Here is a 17,195-nt window from a genome sequence, read left to right on the forward strand (position 1 = left end):
CCTTAATTTCCAAAGCGAAAAATATAGCTACAAACGGCAGTTTTTGGACTGTAAAATGTCAAAATTTTGAAGCTCGCTCGCTTCGCTCGCTCGCATTCATTATTATGCCATTCTCCTGATGCTGCTGCCAGTAATTGCCAGTAGTTTTCGCCCTGTGCGCCCCCTTAATTTCCAAAGCGAAAAAAAAAGCCACAAACGACAGTTTTTGGGACTGTAAAATGTCAAAAATTTTAAGCTCACTCGCTTCGCTCGCTCGCATTTAATCATTATGCCATTCTCCTGATGTTGCTGCCAGTAATTGCCAGCAATTTTCGCCCGGTGCGCCCCCCTTAATTTCCAAAGCGAAAAATTACAGCCACAAAGGACAGTTTTGGGGACTGTAAAATATCAAAATTTTCAAGCTCACTCGCTTGCCTCGCTCGCATTTAATCGTTATGCCATTCTCCTGATGTTGCTGCCAGTAATTGCCGGCAGTTGCGCCCGGTGTGCCCCCCTTATTTTCCAAAGCGAAAAAAAAAAATACAGCGACAAACGGCAGTCTTTGGACTGTAAAATGTCAAAATTTTGAAGCTCGCTTGCCTCGCTCGCTCGCATTTGATCATTATTCTATTCTATTGATTTTGCTGCCAATAATTGCCAGCAGTTTTCGCCCGGTGCGCCCCCCTTAATTTCCAAAGCGAAAAATATAGCTACAAACGGCAGTTTTTGGACTGTAAAAATTAATGTCAAAATTTTGAAGCTCGCTCGCTTCGCTCCCTCGCATTCATTATTATGCCATTCTCCTGATGCTGCTGCCAGTAATTGCCAGTAGTTTTCGCCCTGTGCGCCCCCTTAATTTCCAAAGCGAAAAAAAAAGCCACAAACGACAGTTTTTGGGACTGTAAAATGTCAAAAATTTTAAGCTCACTCGCTTCGCTCGCTCACATTTAATCATTATGCCATTCTCCTGATGTTGCTGCCAGTAATTGCCAGCAATTTTCGCTCGGTGCGCCCCCCTTAATTTCCAAAGCGAAAAATTACAGCCACAAAGGACAGTTTTGGGGACTGTAAAATATCAAAATTTTCAAGCTCACTCGCTCCGCTCGCTCGCATTTAATCGTTATGCCATTCTCCTGATGTTGCTGCCAGTAATTGCCGGCAATTGCGCCCGGTGTGCCCCCCTTAATTTCCAAAGCGAAAAAAAAAAATACAGCGACAAACGGCAGTCTTTGGACTGTAAAATGTCAAAATTTTGAAGCTCGCTCGCTCCGCTCGCTCGCATTTAACCGCTATGCCATTCTCCTGATGTTGCTGCCAGTGATTGACAGCAGTTGCACCCGGTGCGGTCCCCCTTAATTTCCAAAGCGAAAAAGTATAGCTACAAACGGCAGTTTTTAGACTGTAAAATGTCAAAATTTTCAAGCTCGCTCGCATTTAATCGCTATGCCATTCTCCTGATGTTGCTGCCAGTGATTGACAGCAGTTGCGCCCGATGTGCCCCTCCCTTAATTTCCAAAGCGAAGAATATAGCTACAAATGGCAGTTTTTGGACTGTAAAATGTCAAAATTTTCCCCCCTACCATACCCCCCCCTCGCTTGCTTCGCTCCCTCACATAACCGCTCCTCCTTAGATCAAATCCTGTCTACGCCGGTGATAGGCCCCACTATTTAGTAGGCCTTCATAGTGATGTCGCACATGCGGAGCAAATGCTGAAATACCACGATTTAGTCATTCAATAATATATTGTGAATATTTCATTTTCTTATTGTTTTTTTAAAGAAAAGAAAACACATTTTTTACCAAAAGTGTGCACCAGATCGCTGAATTTCAGGGCTGAAAATGCAAAATCTTCTCGTGTGGAAGAAGGCTACCACCCCCCATACACAACCTCCCCCCGTTCGGTCGTTTCGCTCCCTCTCACATATATCAACAACAAAAAAAAAATGTTTTCATACTTTTAAGGTCTGATTTTCCGCCGAAAGTCATCTGATAAGCAAAAAAAAAAAAGGCAACAAGAACTTCGTCTTCATATTTTTGCTGCCACTTTCCTCCCACATTATATTTCATGCAAGGGAGTGGGACATCCGATCCCTGTATAAAGTGTGTGTGGGGGGGGGGAGGCACCAAGCTTCTCTCCCCCCCCCCCCCTCCCCAAGGCTGCGCCGGTTCGGTGGGCTTGTAATCGTGGTGATGGTGACCATCCCCCCCCCCCCACTCCTCAGGACGGATTTACGCCGTTGTAATGTATGTATATATATATATAATAATATATATATATATATATATATATATATATATATATATATATGTGTGTGTGTGTGTGTGTATTATGAACATAATACGTGGTCGTTGAATGTTCAAATATTGTGCATTAGCCAAAACCACTTTAGTAGGCGTACTAAGCAAATATTCTATTGCTCACTTTTTATGATATTCCCAAGACATTTTAACTCTCAAGCAAGCATGATATTATGATAAACTTACAGAACTTGCCACCATTATTTCAGAGTGTGAACTTCCTTTCGCAACAGGGTTACTGATAATTGTTGTTACACAGTATTATCATTTTTTTGTCATTTTAATTGTAATCAAATGGCATATCACTCGCTGATACTGTTATAAAACCATCCAATAATGTGAGAAACTTGGGGGTGTTTTTTGATACCCATTTGAATATGGAATCTCAGTTCACTAGTGTATGTAAATCAGCATACTATATGACATATAATTTTAGAAGCATTCGTAGATACTTCGATCAGGAAAGTATGGCGACTATAGTCCACACATTGTTACAAGCAAATTAGACTATTGTAACACTCATTTTGTATGGATTACCGGATTCACAGATAGTTAAGTTGCTGCGGGTTCAAAACACATGTACAAGATTGATTTGTAATCTCCCAAGATTTGCTCATGTTACACCACTTTTAAGGGAATTGCACTGGCTGCCCATCAGCCAAAGAAATAATTTCAAGATATTGATGCTGGTTTATAAAGCTCTGAATGGTCAGGCTCCTAGTTATATCAGTGAATTATTGAATTTTAAATCTCAGACTCATGGTCATAATATCCGTAGTACAAATGCTAGATTGATATTGCAGATACCCCAAATCAAAACAAAAGTTACCTTAGGTGGCCCATTATTTTCTTGTGCAGCCCCTAGATTGTGGCATAGATGTATACCATTAGACATTTTTTACTCCCCATGCAGTATTATGCAGCATAGGAATTTAAGAGCTCTTGTAGCGCAGGAGAATATATAGAAATGGTTTCTGCGCTTTATAAATGATTTATTATGATTATTATTATTATTTTTATTATTATTATTATTATTATTATTATCATTATATGATGATGATGACGATTATGATTATCATCATTATTATTATGATTATTATTATTGTTGTATCTACTATTATTATTAATCTAGGTGTCGCTTGTCCTTGTGACTGTTCCATGTCTGGTATGATAGCCGCTGTGTCAATCATGGGTGTACTGCTAGCTGTTTCCGTAGCAGTAAATATTCTGCAGTTCTACAAACAGACCACAGCTTCCAGTCAAGGTTGGTGTAGGTTATTGCTATAAACTAATAATTGTAGAGATCATATAATCATAATGATTGTAATGATAATAATAGTAATATTCTTATTATTATTATTGTTATTATTATCATCATCATCGTCACCATCATCATCATGCTACTATTATTTTCATTATTGTATGTATTTCTTACTCTTTTCATAGGGAATCTTTTACAAAAGAAAGCTCTCCGTGTTATCTGTAATTCCCCTGTACGTTCTCATACAAATATGTTGTTTGCCTCTAATAAGCGCTTAAAAATGACAGATTTGTTTTTGTTTGATTTAGGGCAATTTATGTACAAGTATTGCAATAACTTGCTTCCGTTTATTTTTTATTCTATGTTCCTCAAAAATCAATCATTTCATAAATATCCCACCAGGCGTTCCAGTGAATTTCATTTACCTCTTTTAAGAACGACTTTTGCTAAAAACACACTTATTTATGTAGGCCCAAATTATTGGAATTCTTTGAATCATCACATAAAAAATGCTCTATCCATATATTCTTTCAAGAGGAGACTGAAGTCTTTTTTTATGATTGCAATCGTATGACTCTACAAGACTGAATTAACCTTTTGGCCTTTTTTCTTACATACCGACCTGTTCACTTTGTCCCTTCTTCGAAGAATTAATGGTATTTTTTTTTCCTGGATGTTTGCAATGTTGTCATCTATGCCATTTTGCCCATAGCGTCTAGAAGTTGACTTTCCGTATGTTACTCCTCTTCATATGTCCCTCTATTTTCTATTTTCTTCTCTTTCTTTCAGGCGTCAAAATATTACTTTTCCCCACAACTATCTTCTGTTTCTCTTGGCACGCTTCTGCCGAAGATCGCTGTTTATGTTGTTTCTGTTGTTCTGTTACTGTTTCTGTTTCTGTTTTTCGTTCTTGTCAGCTATTTTGTCTTTAGTTCGTCAGTCTTGTCCATCCCGTTTTGTCCTGTACAACCTTTTCTTCAGTAGTTGTCTTGTTGTCTAGTCCTGTTTCATGTTTGTTCGCGTCTATGTAAATGTATTTGTTTGTTAATCTAATTTTTAGTGGGATTCCAGACTTCTCCATTTTGTTATTTTTTTTGTATCATACAATGATTCAATTTATTTTTTCATCGATGTTCTTCTCCAGAGGGGCCCACATACTACAAGCTCTGTCTTTTTAGTGGGTCCCTCCATTTTTCGCACTTAAAGCAACGGTATACATGTATTTCACTTTGTTCACTTCTGTTTCTTTCTTACTATACAATGTATGATTACTATAGGTCCTCAATTGTTTTAGTCTTTTTATTTCACTATATTATACTTACCTTATTCTCTGTTATTAAATGAAGTGAAACATATGTTTTGTCAAAAAATGAAATAAACTTTGAATTGAATTGAATTGAAATGGGTATATAGTGACAGTTCTGGGTCCTGCTTGGTGCATTGCACACACGAGGACATTTTTGTAAAAGCAAAGTCTGCAGGTTGATAACAATTAATGGAAAACAGTCCTGACAAAGATGATCATATGTGGTGTGTCGTACCGCTAAAATACTATTTGATGTGCGTGCGTGTACATATTTGTACAATCACTCATCTTGACTAAAGACGGTTATAAATAGAAGATGGAAATATAATGGTTAATATTACAATTACCCAAACATAGTTACATAAAAAATTCATCTTCGAAGGCCGAATGAGTAGAGAAGGACCCATATTAGGACCTATCCGTAATTACCGTATGAGACAGTAATACAACAATAACAAACAATAATGAAAGTTATTTAATCACAGTAATGAAATAATTTCAGAATAGATAGAACTTATACAATGCGGCACCTGTTTGATTTGACTTGATTTATTTCTGCTTAATTCCGTTGTATCAGGTATGGTTTTGTACAATTTTGTTTTGTTTCTGTTCTTTTCCCTCGCTTTTAGTACCAAGTACATCTGAGAAGCAGGCAAGGTAAGAAAATACACATCACCCGTTAATCCCAGCATTTTGCTTTCTGATAAAAAGAGGAGTAGTTTTCAGTTGCCGCAGAACAAAGAGATGGTAGGCCTACTATGAACATTTAGGTTTAACCTTTACTCTTGATACCAAAATCATTGTGTATAGTTACGGTTTCAGTATCGTTTGTTGTGTCTCAGTAAGAAAATACATAATTAACAATTATTTATTCATTTTGCTCGTGTTTGTACACTATTAGGACAGGCTTATCTGGAGGCAACGAGAACAGTGCTTATGAAATGATCGAAAGCAGAAGCAAAGGTTGTATTTCACCTTTCTACACACGATATCGTTGTTGTTTTGAGTTAACAAATGGTCCTGAATCATCAGTTTATGTTGCTAGTGAATATTTGATGTCATCCTTTTTTGCATATATTATATATCATTATTAATTTCAGGTGATATTATCTATAATATATTTGTGAATTGTAAAATAATATGTTTATATATATATATATATATATATATATATATATAATCAGACAAAGTGCGGCAATATATTCCCTTCATTCAGCATGTTCAGTCTAATCATTCTTATAGTAGCTATAATATACATGCATGTGCTTATGGGAGGGTTCGTGTGTAGGTGTGTGAGTGTGTGCGTGCGTTTATAGTTGCCGTTGCCATATTTTGAACACAGGTGAGAAGTGGCAGGACAGGTTCAATATGATGAAAGTGGATATGTTTTGATGTATTTGATGACGTCAGAGAGCGTAGTATGAAGTATTTCAATATTGATGACCAAACCAATTACAAGCTATCCTAACTTGTAGTCAAGTATTGTGATGGAAGAGCATCGCTATACAGGAGGTTGCTTTTTTAACGTCTCAAACGCGGAAACAAACAATCAAAAAACAAACAAACAAACAAACAAAAAAGAGGGTAGACTTAATGAAAACATGAAAGCCTATTTTCCTCCATATGACAGGTAATACTGTATATCAGCCACTTACACCAAGCACCGTTGCTCTGGAACCTGAAAAATTAACGTTCTTTTCTCGACTTGGTTCCATCGGCTTGGGGAAGTTTGGCGACGTGTGGAAGGGTGAACTCCGCACAAAACAGGGAGTGGCTCCGGTAGCCCTGAGGCAGATCACAGGTTATCATTAATACTGTTTTCATTAGATAACACGATGTTTTGCTTTTCTGTTTAATTGTGGATTTTTTTAAGCATTTAAATAATAAAAAAGTCAACTTGCAAAGTTATTGATTGATATCTGAAGCTATACGTCTAAGAGCAACAGCATTAGTTCATGATGATACAAAATGCCAGCAGGTGTCCCCTTAAGCATTTCTAAGGTTGGAAATGCCATTTGCCTGCAATTATATATATATATATATATATATATATATATATATATATATATATATAAGAAATACACAGTACTTAAAAATAGAAGCATTATAAAGCCCTCACTGCATGTTTAAGGGTGAAATTATAGAGTCGTGCATTGTAAAGAAAAAAAAAAGACTTTTGTGACAATAATTTGTATGTGTTAAATGATCATGAAAAAAGGTTTATGACGGGTCTTGAAGAATAAATGTTGGAATTCGTAACACACACAAAAAAAAGTATATATATTTCGCTAATCGACTTAAAAAGAAAATCTCTTTGTTTAAAGAATGCTTTTAAACCGTAGGCTAGCAGAAAATTGTGATTTCGAATGTGAATTATAATTCTTTTGTTCCTTTAGCTTCATGCATCTTTTTTAATTATCAAAATATCTAATTTCTGCTATACAGAAAGTGTTCCAGACCTTCTGCAGGTGGTGAAATATTTGCAAAAACTACCAAACCATCAAAATATCGTGAGGTGTCTTGGATTCTGTGAAGAATATCGTAAGTATTATCAGTTCACTCCGAGAAAAAAAAAAATAGAATATCGCGTTATTTAAGCGTAGTATCTTTCAATGGAAAAAAAAAAAGCGCTTTAAACAACGATTGATTTGCTCTTTTCATGATGTTAAGTAAAGTTATTGAATGACATTCATTTGCTTAGAATATTCTATGCTGGTAATAATCAAGGAAAAATAATATCTGCAAAGTTGAAGTATTCAAAGCCTTTGCGTCGACTACTGTAAAAATTAATATATATTGTGATATCAAACAGGTACCATTGTACACGAATTTGTTTCCGGTGGGACACTGCTGACTTTTCTGCAGTTTAATAACCAGTCCTCAAAATCTCCCTATGGGAACATCAAGCCAGCAAGACCCCGCTTTGATGAGTCCAAGTTACTGAAGTTCGCCTGGCAGGTGGCAAAAGGAATGGAATTCCTTGCGTCCAACAAGGTAATTATGCAAGAAATGTCAATTTTCATCTATTTGATATAAGTGCAAGTAATGCAGACGTACAAATTGTTTATGAAATGAGTTAAGATGATAGAGGACACCTGCTACTAATTCAGATTTGAAATCTAGAGCTTTTAAAGGTAGGGGATACCTTTTACAGACTTCCCAAAATGCAGCAAAACATTAAATATGAACCTGAGGGGACTTGTTTAGGCCACTGCTGAGAAATTTGGAAGTCAACAGTTATCTACCATTTGAATAATGCACAGAACTCAACTACTCAGTAGTTCTATGTGTCAGCCACACTTAAGCCTTTTTGTTGCAGTCTTTTGTATTTTTTTTTTGTATCTATAAACACAAATCTAAAAGTATAAGAGCTGATGTAATAACATATAGAGTGTGTGGCAAGAATGTATATAGAAATGTTTGTAAGTTTTGATGAACTTTCTTCACAAAATATACATGATGGACACACATGTAGTGCATGGGTCTGCAAAGGTAGCCTAGTAATGTACTGGAATTTACGGTGAGCCCCGAAAAAAAAAATTCAATTCAAAATCTAACGGTCAATAAAAATGTACTAAATGTTACCTTCCACTTTCAATACTTTATGGGAGTTTTTAAAATGATACTCTCTTCAACATACCACTGTATTTATACAACTCTTCATTTAAGGCATGCAAATGGGATTCCCTACCTTTAAGGGTAGGATGTAGCTGCTTATTGTCAGTTTCGTAGATGACGGCTCTCATATCATAATTGGTGCTCTGTTCTTTTCCTATATACATAATCACCTGTTCCTTACCAATGTCATGAAATGCCTATTAAATAAAACATCGCTTTGTGGACCAGGTTCAATTCTTGTGGACAACTTCGCCGTTATCGGAAGAAGGCCGGACTTATTTTGATTCTTTGAAATGTGATTACACACTGGACGAGATTTATTATTGATGAAGATTGTATTTCTCCATTAGGGTACAGTTTTCTTCCAGTGAGGCCTAACACACTGATGCGATGTCTCCAGAGGATCCTTCATCTTCATCATATCAATGACATAGCTTTGCTTCAATTCAGTCTTCGTCTTATCTTTGTTTGCCGATAACATTATAAATATCTCACTATTCTCTCACAAGATCCAAATATGTTTCTTAAAACTGTCTATAGTAGACTTAATCATTAAAAAAAGACAACAAAATATGCTTGAATTTCAGTCTAGGCACACACACACATGTAAATGTGTATACTTGATGGTGTTCTTTCTTTCTTGGAACATACATGTATAAAACCCCACAAAAATATACTAGCTTCCTCCACATATGATTTTTTCATCCATTTATTATGAATATGACAGATTTTAATCGCATCCAGTGACTTGAGCCAATTGTGTGTGTGTTGTGTGTGTGTGTTCCTTCCACCTGCGTTTTGAAAAATATAATAATTATGTACAATATGATAACGTTCACTCAAGCCTGTAATCCATGATATTTCTTATCAGAGTGTTCACAATATGATATCTTCCCTAGATTATCCATGGAAACCTATGTGCACACAACATTTTAATGACGGAAGACAGGATCTGTAAGATTTCTGACTACGGTATGACGTCATTCATTTCATCCTCTGGGAGGGTAAGTATAGGTTTTACCGGTCAATATCATACTCTCGCAATTCCAATTCATTAATGTGCATTCAAATTCACACAGCGCACGCACGCGAAACTATTCGGGCATTCAAATTCAGAATCCGAGCGATCAATTTCATTTATGGGAGTTCTATTTCGTTTTCGTCAAATCAAATTCACATTTGGGCGTTCAATTTCAAAATGTGAGCATTGCACTTCTTACTCGTGCATTGAAATTCACGCGATAGTCATGTTCAATTCAATTCAATTCAATTCAATAATGGTTTTATTTCGATCGCATTGCAGTCAGAGACTGAATTGCGCGATGTTACAAAAGTATAACACATACACAATATATATAACATAATGATAAAATTACAAAGAGCATTTCCATTATGAACACATCATATTATATTCAGTCGGATATGGACTCGAGAGGAAGTGAGGAAGGGAAGAAAGACAGACAGACTGATAAGGATTATGTAAGGCAGAAATGAGGGTGGGAGAAAAAGAGAAAGCGGGAGTCCGCGTAAGAAAAAAAAAACATAAACAGCATCAGTTAAGATACATTTATAAGTTCAATCATTTGTATGCAACTGTTCATTACTTCAAAATGCTGGAGCATTAAAAATAAATTAACAATTCCATAAAATGAATCACATCATAATAAAGATAAAAACAGTCCGCGGAAGAATAAATGGAATTGATGAAATTATCAAGTGTACAAAGGCTAAAACAATTAACAAATATACGTATTTTCATAAAATAAATCAAATTCCTCTATGAAATTTACACTCTTTCACATCAAATAAAATATTTCGCATTATCTCGAAATCATCGTAAAAAAAACAAAAACAAAAACAAAAAACAAAAAACAAAAAACACACACATTTGAACCCATAAGCCCAATCGAAACAGTAACTGTACCATCCTCTTGGAAACAAAAGATACAACCGTAATTGTATTCAGAGAGAGAGAGAGAGAGAGAGAGAACGCGCAAAAGAACGGAGGGATAACTATGCAAGGGAGAAAGAAAGTGAGAAGAGGAGGAGTGTTAGTCTAGTGAAGAGTAAGAGGAATCAATGTAACCAAAAACTATAGCGGATGCGAGGGAAGATATGTGAGACTTAAAAAAAAAATACCCCGAAAACAGAAACATTGCAAACATCGGTATTGACATAGGGGAAAAACAACCACAGCAACAACAACGGACCGTGCATATCTGGAATAAAAAAAAAAATAAAAAAAGGTACCACGTATACACACATATGCATTACATATTTAAACGGACGTATTGCTCAAAAGACATTGATAAACCTCAAATGAGAGCAAATTGCAAAAGTGTTGGAGGTTAAGTACAATGTACAATAAGTACAAGTATTTGTCACAAAAGAAAAGAAGGAGAGAGAGAGAGAGAGAGAGAGAGTGAAGAAAAAGAAATAACAGCTTGATCATGTTGGAAGAGTACGTAAATACGATGCAATAGAGCACCATACAATACAATGTAAAGCTTAGAAAATGAATATTGCACATTTTGCATCCAGAAAGAAAGAAAAAAATACATAAAGAGAGTGTGACCAATAAACCATTGGGATTGATATGCTAAAGCTTAACTGTGAATTGTATAACCGGACCATGTAGGGAGGAAGGGAGAAGAAGGAGAGGGAAGAGAAGAGAAGAGAAAGAAATAAAGAAACAAACAAGACGGCCACTTGGCACACACACAAAGAAGCGAATTGTTGAAATCCATACTATATTAAAAAAAAATAATAATATTGCACATCTGCTTTTTAGAATAGATAAACATAAGCAAGGTCGTAGTATTAAGACCAAACAATGAATATAATGGAGCTTTACTGAGAGTTGTATAGCCGAACCAGGTATGGAATAGGACTTTGCTTCATTCTATTGGTTTTGCATCGTATCTCTTGAAAACTACGAGTGTGTCGTAACTGACGTTCAGTTTGACGAGTTGGTGGGATAAGGTCTCTGAATTGCTGAGCGTTTCTCATAGACTTTTTGAAAAAGGACAAGCAAAGCAGCTTTCTCCTTTCTTCCAAGTATTGAAGTTCATGCGCGAGCAGTATTTGGTCGTAGGTTGTGTAATCTCTTCCAAAGATAATACGAAGAGCGCGTTTCTGGATCCGCTCCAGTGTCGCGATTTGCTCTTTGTTAATGGCACCACTCCAGACGGGAACTCCGTATTTTAGTATAGGCCTGATGTAACCATGGAATATCGCGATCATGTCGGGGATTGGAAGATGATGGCACTTCAATAGGCGTAACATGTACAGCTTTCTGTTTTCACGTTTTACAAGGTCTGCAATGTGAGAGTCCAACTTAAGATCTTTTTGTATGGTGATACCGAGAAGTTTCACTGTGTCTACACAGTCAATGACACAGTTTTCAAGTCGAATAGGAACAATTGTCGGGGGGTCACGCATGAAAGAGATTTCCATCCTGGTACATTTGACAGGGTTGAGTTTCATTCCATTCATTTGAGACCATTCAGAGAACTGAGTAACCGTCAGTTGCATGTTGGATAGTTGATTTTGGGAGCGGCATTCAACGAGAGACACATCATCAACATACTTATACGCTTGAATACCGGGAGGGGGTTGGTAGTCATTGATCATTGCGAGGAAGATAATGGGACCTAATCGAGTACCTTGGGGGACACCTGCATATATACTTGACCAGTCGGAGAGTGTGCTTTTGAAACGTACACATTGTTGACGCGAGGACAAAAAATCAGCGATCCATGGAATCACAGAAGGGCGAACTCCTAGTTTGATGAGTTTAGTTATCGCTACAGAATGGTCGATTCGGTCGAAGGCTTTTGTAAAATCAGTCAGAACCAGCGTGGAAGACGATTTCGACTTCTCTGCATTCACGTACATGTGGTGCAAGATGTTAATGATGCAATGTGATGTAGACAAAAACTTCCGGTTCCCGAATTGATGTGGATCTAGTTTTGGCAGCATGTCGTTGAAAGTCCACTTGGATACTAAGCCTTCAGCGACCTTTGCAAAGTGATCAGTAAGCGAGACGGGGCGTAGTTTGTCAAGCCTAGGTGGGGAGGCTTTTGGGATCGGGATTACGATAGCACGTTTCCACATATCCGGAACGACACATTATTGTAGTGAAGAGCTAATGATATGTGCGAGTGGAGTGGCTAATTCGAATGAATATTCACGTATGATCCGTGCTGAAATCTCATCCGGTCCGCATGCTGTTTTTAGTTTGACTTTTTGTAGGGCTTTCTGAATTTCCCATGGGTAAATTGTTGGGCAAGGGCATGGGGGAGGGAGAAAGGCAGGGAGAAGAGCCAAATCTAATGGAGGAAAATCCTCTGAAATCGCGACGAAATATTCATTTATCGCGTCGGCAGTAACCTTGAAATCAGAGGGCTCTATTCCGTCGATCACAAAGGGAGGAGGTTCACTTCTACTGCCAGTTAAGACACGGATTTCACGGTACCATGCGGTTGGATTTTCTCGTTTTAAGCGCTGTATTCGAGAAGAGTAGTATTCTTTCTTTGCTTTCCTGATTTCATCTTTGACACGGTTTCGGAGACATTTCCATTCAGTAGACCGCTTGTTATGGAACGCCACCTGACGACGTTTAATAAGTAACTGTGATAGTGATAAATGTGATAGTCCCGAGCTTGTTTTGAGCGCTCAATTTCATTTACAGGCGTCAAGTTCGTATTTCGTGCAATCAATTTAAAGAGGAAAATGGAGTAGATATTTTCGGGGGCAAATAACTGCTGTTGTGCCAAAGAATGACTTTTTATGTGGATACATTTAATAGAGATTCTGAAGCTCATTGCATACATTTGATTCTTTATGTGTGTGTGTGTGTTTCGTTTTGAAGTTTTTGCATGTTCCCTAATGTCCAATTGGCCGAAGAAGGACGTATTACTATTTCATAATAACCACTTTTCCATTACGTTCTTCGAAGTTTATTTAAGTTGCTTCTTTATACCGTAGTGACTTAGCTTCAAAAATGCATATAAGTTAGTATGAGAACGGCATTATGAAAGGAGTAGCTACCCCATTTAACAAGGACATTAGTTTTTCGTTTTTCTGAAAAAGGATCGTATTATACTTACATCATATAAGATATATCAATAAAACACACACACACACACACCTACATGGAAAAAAAAATCTCCTGCAATAAACATTTACTGCGCGAATGTTTTCATGCCACAGAGTGCCTCAATAAACTTTAAAAAAGCAAGCTTGTGTGAAAAAAGGCATATTTGATTCCCTCCTTAGTCAATAAACAGTAAGTCCGAGAAACTGCTACTCAAGACACGGTACTATACCTGTCTTCGCCTTCTTCATAAACGTGAAATTGAAAGTGGGTACAGATTTTTGTATGCTTAAAAATATATGAGATATGCTGTTCATTTTCTTTTCCTTTTTGCAGAAACCAACACGCTGGATGTCACCTGAAGGAATGCGGAATACAAATTGGACCCTAGAGGGCGATGTTTGGTCTTACGGAATTCTTCTTTGGGAAATAGTCACTCTAGGTATGACATAGATTGTTTCTTTGTTTAACATCTCAAAATTCAGAAACCTCGACCTAGACTAAAGGAAGGAATAATAAAGGAATAATATGAAGTTATTCTGCCCGTATAATTCGCACCAGAATATAGACCTACATGATATGTAAAATGACACATAATATTTGTTAACCTGATTAAAAAAAAATGTAATGTCTTGAGATATACAATTAGTGTGCATTCCTTTGAGAATGATAATTTATTCTGCCAGTGAAGAAAGAGTATAAAAGTATTTGGCACAAAACGCAAAGAAAAAAAAATAACTAAAACACTATCAAATGTAATATCTAAATACGTGATATGTTTAATGTCTTCAAGGAGCAAGACCCTATCCCAAAATGACAATGGACATGGTGAAGCAGCAGGTTACCAAGGGTTACAAGATGCCACGCCCTTCTCACTGTGGTCAAGAATTGTGAGTATTTACCTTCACTTCCTGTTTGCTTGCAGGTGAATATATAATGTGTGTGTGCGTGGATTTTGTTGTTGTTGTTGTTTGCTTGTTTTCGTTGACGAGAATTTTCATCGATTCCAACTGCTCTCTATGGAATCAGTCTAGATGCGACACTTTCGCGATAATGGCACACTTGCGTAATTATCAAATTTGTTTAATGAATAAAAACACAGATCAATGTAAGGAGATCAAAAGGTCTTGAAAATGTTGTCTATTTCTCCTCCTTCCTTAGATACTCTATAATGACCAGCTGCTGGGAAATGGTGGCAGCAAAGAGATGCTCTTATGACGTCATTCAGAGGAAACTTGAACCGATAATGGAAGTGTATCACGTAAGCTATCTTACCGGTTTCATTTCTATCATCATCAGAGTGAAAGATGCTCCTCATAGCATTAATTGTTTCTTATATATTGTGAAAATGAGCTTATTGTCAATCTAGCAGTTATAAAACTGTTTACTTTCCTATGCAGATGTATCTTGTTAAAATTACAAAACACCCCGTTTCAACTAAATTTCTAAATGACGTACCTGGACAAAAGAAAAGAAAAGGTAGAAAAAAAAAATAACTCACGTTAACACGGGAAAGAATACCAGGGTCACATGGGACATCAAAGAAGGCCTACCTTGTCAAATCCAGACAAATATTTACCAATCAAATACTACCTGCACAAATGCTAGTGAGCCAAACATTATTCTGTCAATGCGTATTTTCCCTGCGTCGTCATAAAAGATACAGTGGGTTTGTTGTTGTTGTTTTTTTTTTTGTGAGTGTGCATGTGTGTTTTTTTTTTATATAAAACACTGTCCATTTATTGTGTATATAATAACATAAGTTCAAGCTGGGTTGTACTTGCTTCCTATCATATGTTATAAAACTAGAGTTTGATTACAAATAAATGATTGTAAAATTTGATAGGAGTAAACATATAGTTTGTCGGACCGTATCAATTTTACACAATTGAATCGTGTTTAATAAATGAAACTAATATTGGAAACGGTTAATGTCATTTTTGTAATGAAAACATTATAACGCTTTGATATTCCTTAATTCTTTTTTGATATCATTGTACATCAGAGGTTAATAGATCACAGAAAATGATTTTAGACTAAAATGAAATTACTTCCTCTCAACTTTGTTTACTTTGCTCTTCCCAGGAATACCTGTCACTCCAGAACTTGGATGAGAGATTGTATGACGATGTAGCGGATATAACATTCTAGACGTCCATACCAATAGAAAACCATTTGTCTATAAATTAGTAACATTTTTTATTTCTTTATTTTTGGTGGAAGTTTATTGTAGCTTGAGATATTTTCATGAATTATGGAATGTGTGTATATGTAAGTGCTGTCTTCATGTCTTCATTGACCGACGTTACATATTTGTTATGTCCTAGTGAGCTAAAGATATAGAATTGAACGCCATATTCCAGCACGAACTTAACAAAATGAAACACGGTATTTCGTATTTGATTCTGTTCTTTCGCTATAGTGTCGTTATTGTCTTCAGGGTTGTGTCTTTATTAATGTTTAACACACCAAAAAATGTCTATGCACAGTATTTCTTCTTTGCTTGATTATATGCAATGCTGTGCCGTCTTGGTGTTTTGAATATCATATATGATGCCTCATACCTCATACATTAGATTCCGATTTAAGTGGCATAATGTCCACAGGTTTTGGATTACTGGTATTTTTTTTTTATTTCATGTAGATGATAGTAATATTCAGCCGTCGAAATCTGTCTACCACGCCTTTCACATATTAATGTCTATAACAGTTGTCACTTTCGTAAACGAATAATTTCTAGATGCCTTGTTGTCATTAAGTATACGGGTTACTGATAGTCGTGCTATTGTTCCTATATTTACGCATTATTGTTGGTAACATTATTCTCTTGTCGTCATATAGTTTGCAGTGTTTGTTTTAGAATAGTACAATAACTTTACACTACAAATTAGTTGTGTGAGAATTTGCTGTGTAAAATGGGTTGTGTAGTTCTCATTAAACTACAATGTGTATTCTACATGAGTTGTTGGGGAAATGGCTGTGTACAGAATGGTTGTGTATTCGGAACTAATACGGTTTAATGGTGTAGAAAATCGACGCAAGAAAAAAAAAGGTGTTTTTTAACACACTATAAAAAGTGTACAGTTTTGTAAGAAATTGTAGGCCCTAATCATGTGATCTGAAATAACAAATCCGGATTCTATGAAGAGTCTACGCCATTAACGTCTCGACAGTATGTTCACCTCTGATACTAAAGATCGCACCGAGCTCACGGCGAATTTAATGATCGATGCGACAAGAGAAGGCAGAAAATGGAAAATTTGTTTAAAATTCCTCTCATCTGTGTCAAGCCTCTTCTTCTCTTTCTCTCTCTGTCTCTCTGATCTTAGACTTTAAAAAAATATAACGGATTTCGTAAAATTCATGTTACTTACTCCTGAAAGTTCAACCCTTCTGGACAATAAAAATACAGTCTTACAACTCAACTATTTATTGTTTGAAAGCTTTACTATGATTAAGGTATATTTTGAAGTTTGATACAATTATTTATGCCCCAAACTCATTACGTTTAAATAAAATTTGTTTTTGGCGAATGATTATTACCTTTATTCAATCTTTATTTTCTTCCCTCAACTGCACTTCAACTAACACCTGCAACTGCACTGTACCCAACTGATCACTTAATATCTTCCAA

General features: G+C 36.3%; 1 protein-coding gene across 1 annotated transcript; it reads left to right on the forward strand.

The window, feature by feature from the left end:
• The first annotated feature begins 5,786 nt into the window (after positions 1–5,786).
• On the forward strand, positions 5,787–15,712 carry LOC140230171 (tyrosine kinase receptor Cad96Ca-like). The gene is made up of 9 exons (XM_072310357.1): positions 5,787–5,808; positions 6,476–6,646; positions 7,291–7,386; positions 7,658–7,839; positions 9,363–9,467; positions 13,898–14,003; positions 14,355–14,451; positions 14,723–14,822; positions 15,647–15,712. The coding sequence occupies exons 1-9, from the start codon at positions 5,787–5,789 to the stop codon at positions 15,710–15,712; spliced, it is 945 nt and encodes a 314-aa protein (XP_072166458.1).
• The last annotated feature ends 1,483 nt before the right edge of the window (positions 15,713–17,195 follow it).

This window comes from Diadema setosum, chromosome 6 (genome assembly GCF_964275005.1).
Source record: "Diadema setosum chromosome 6, eeDiaSeto1, whole genome shotgun sequence".
Classification (NCBI taxonomy): Eukaryota; Metazoa; Echinodermata; class Echinoidea; order Diadematoida; family Diadematidae; genus Diadema; species Diadema setosum.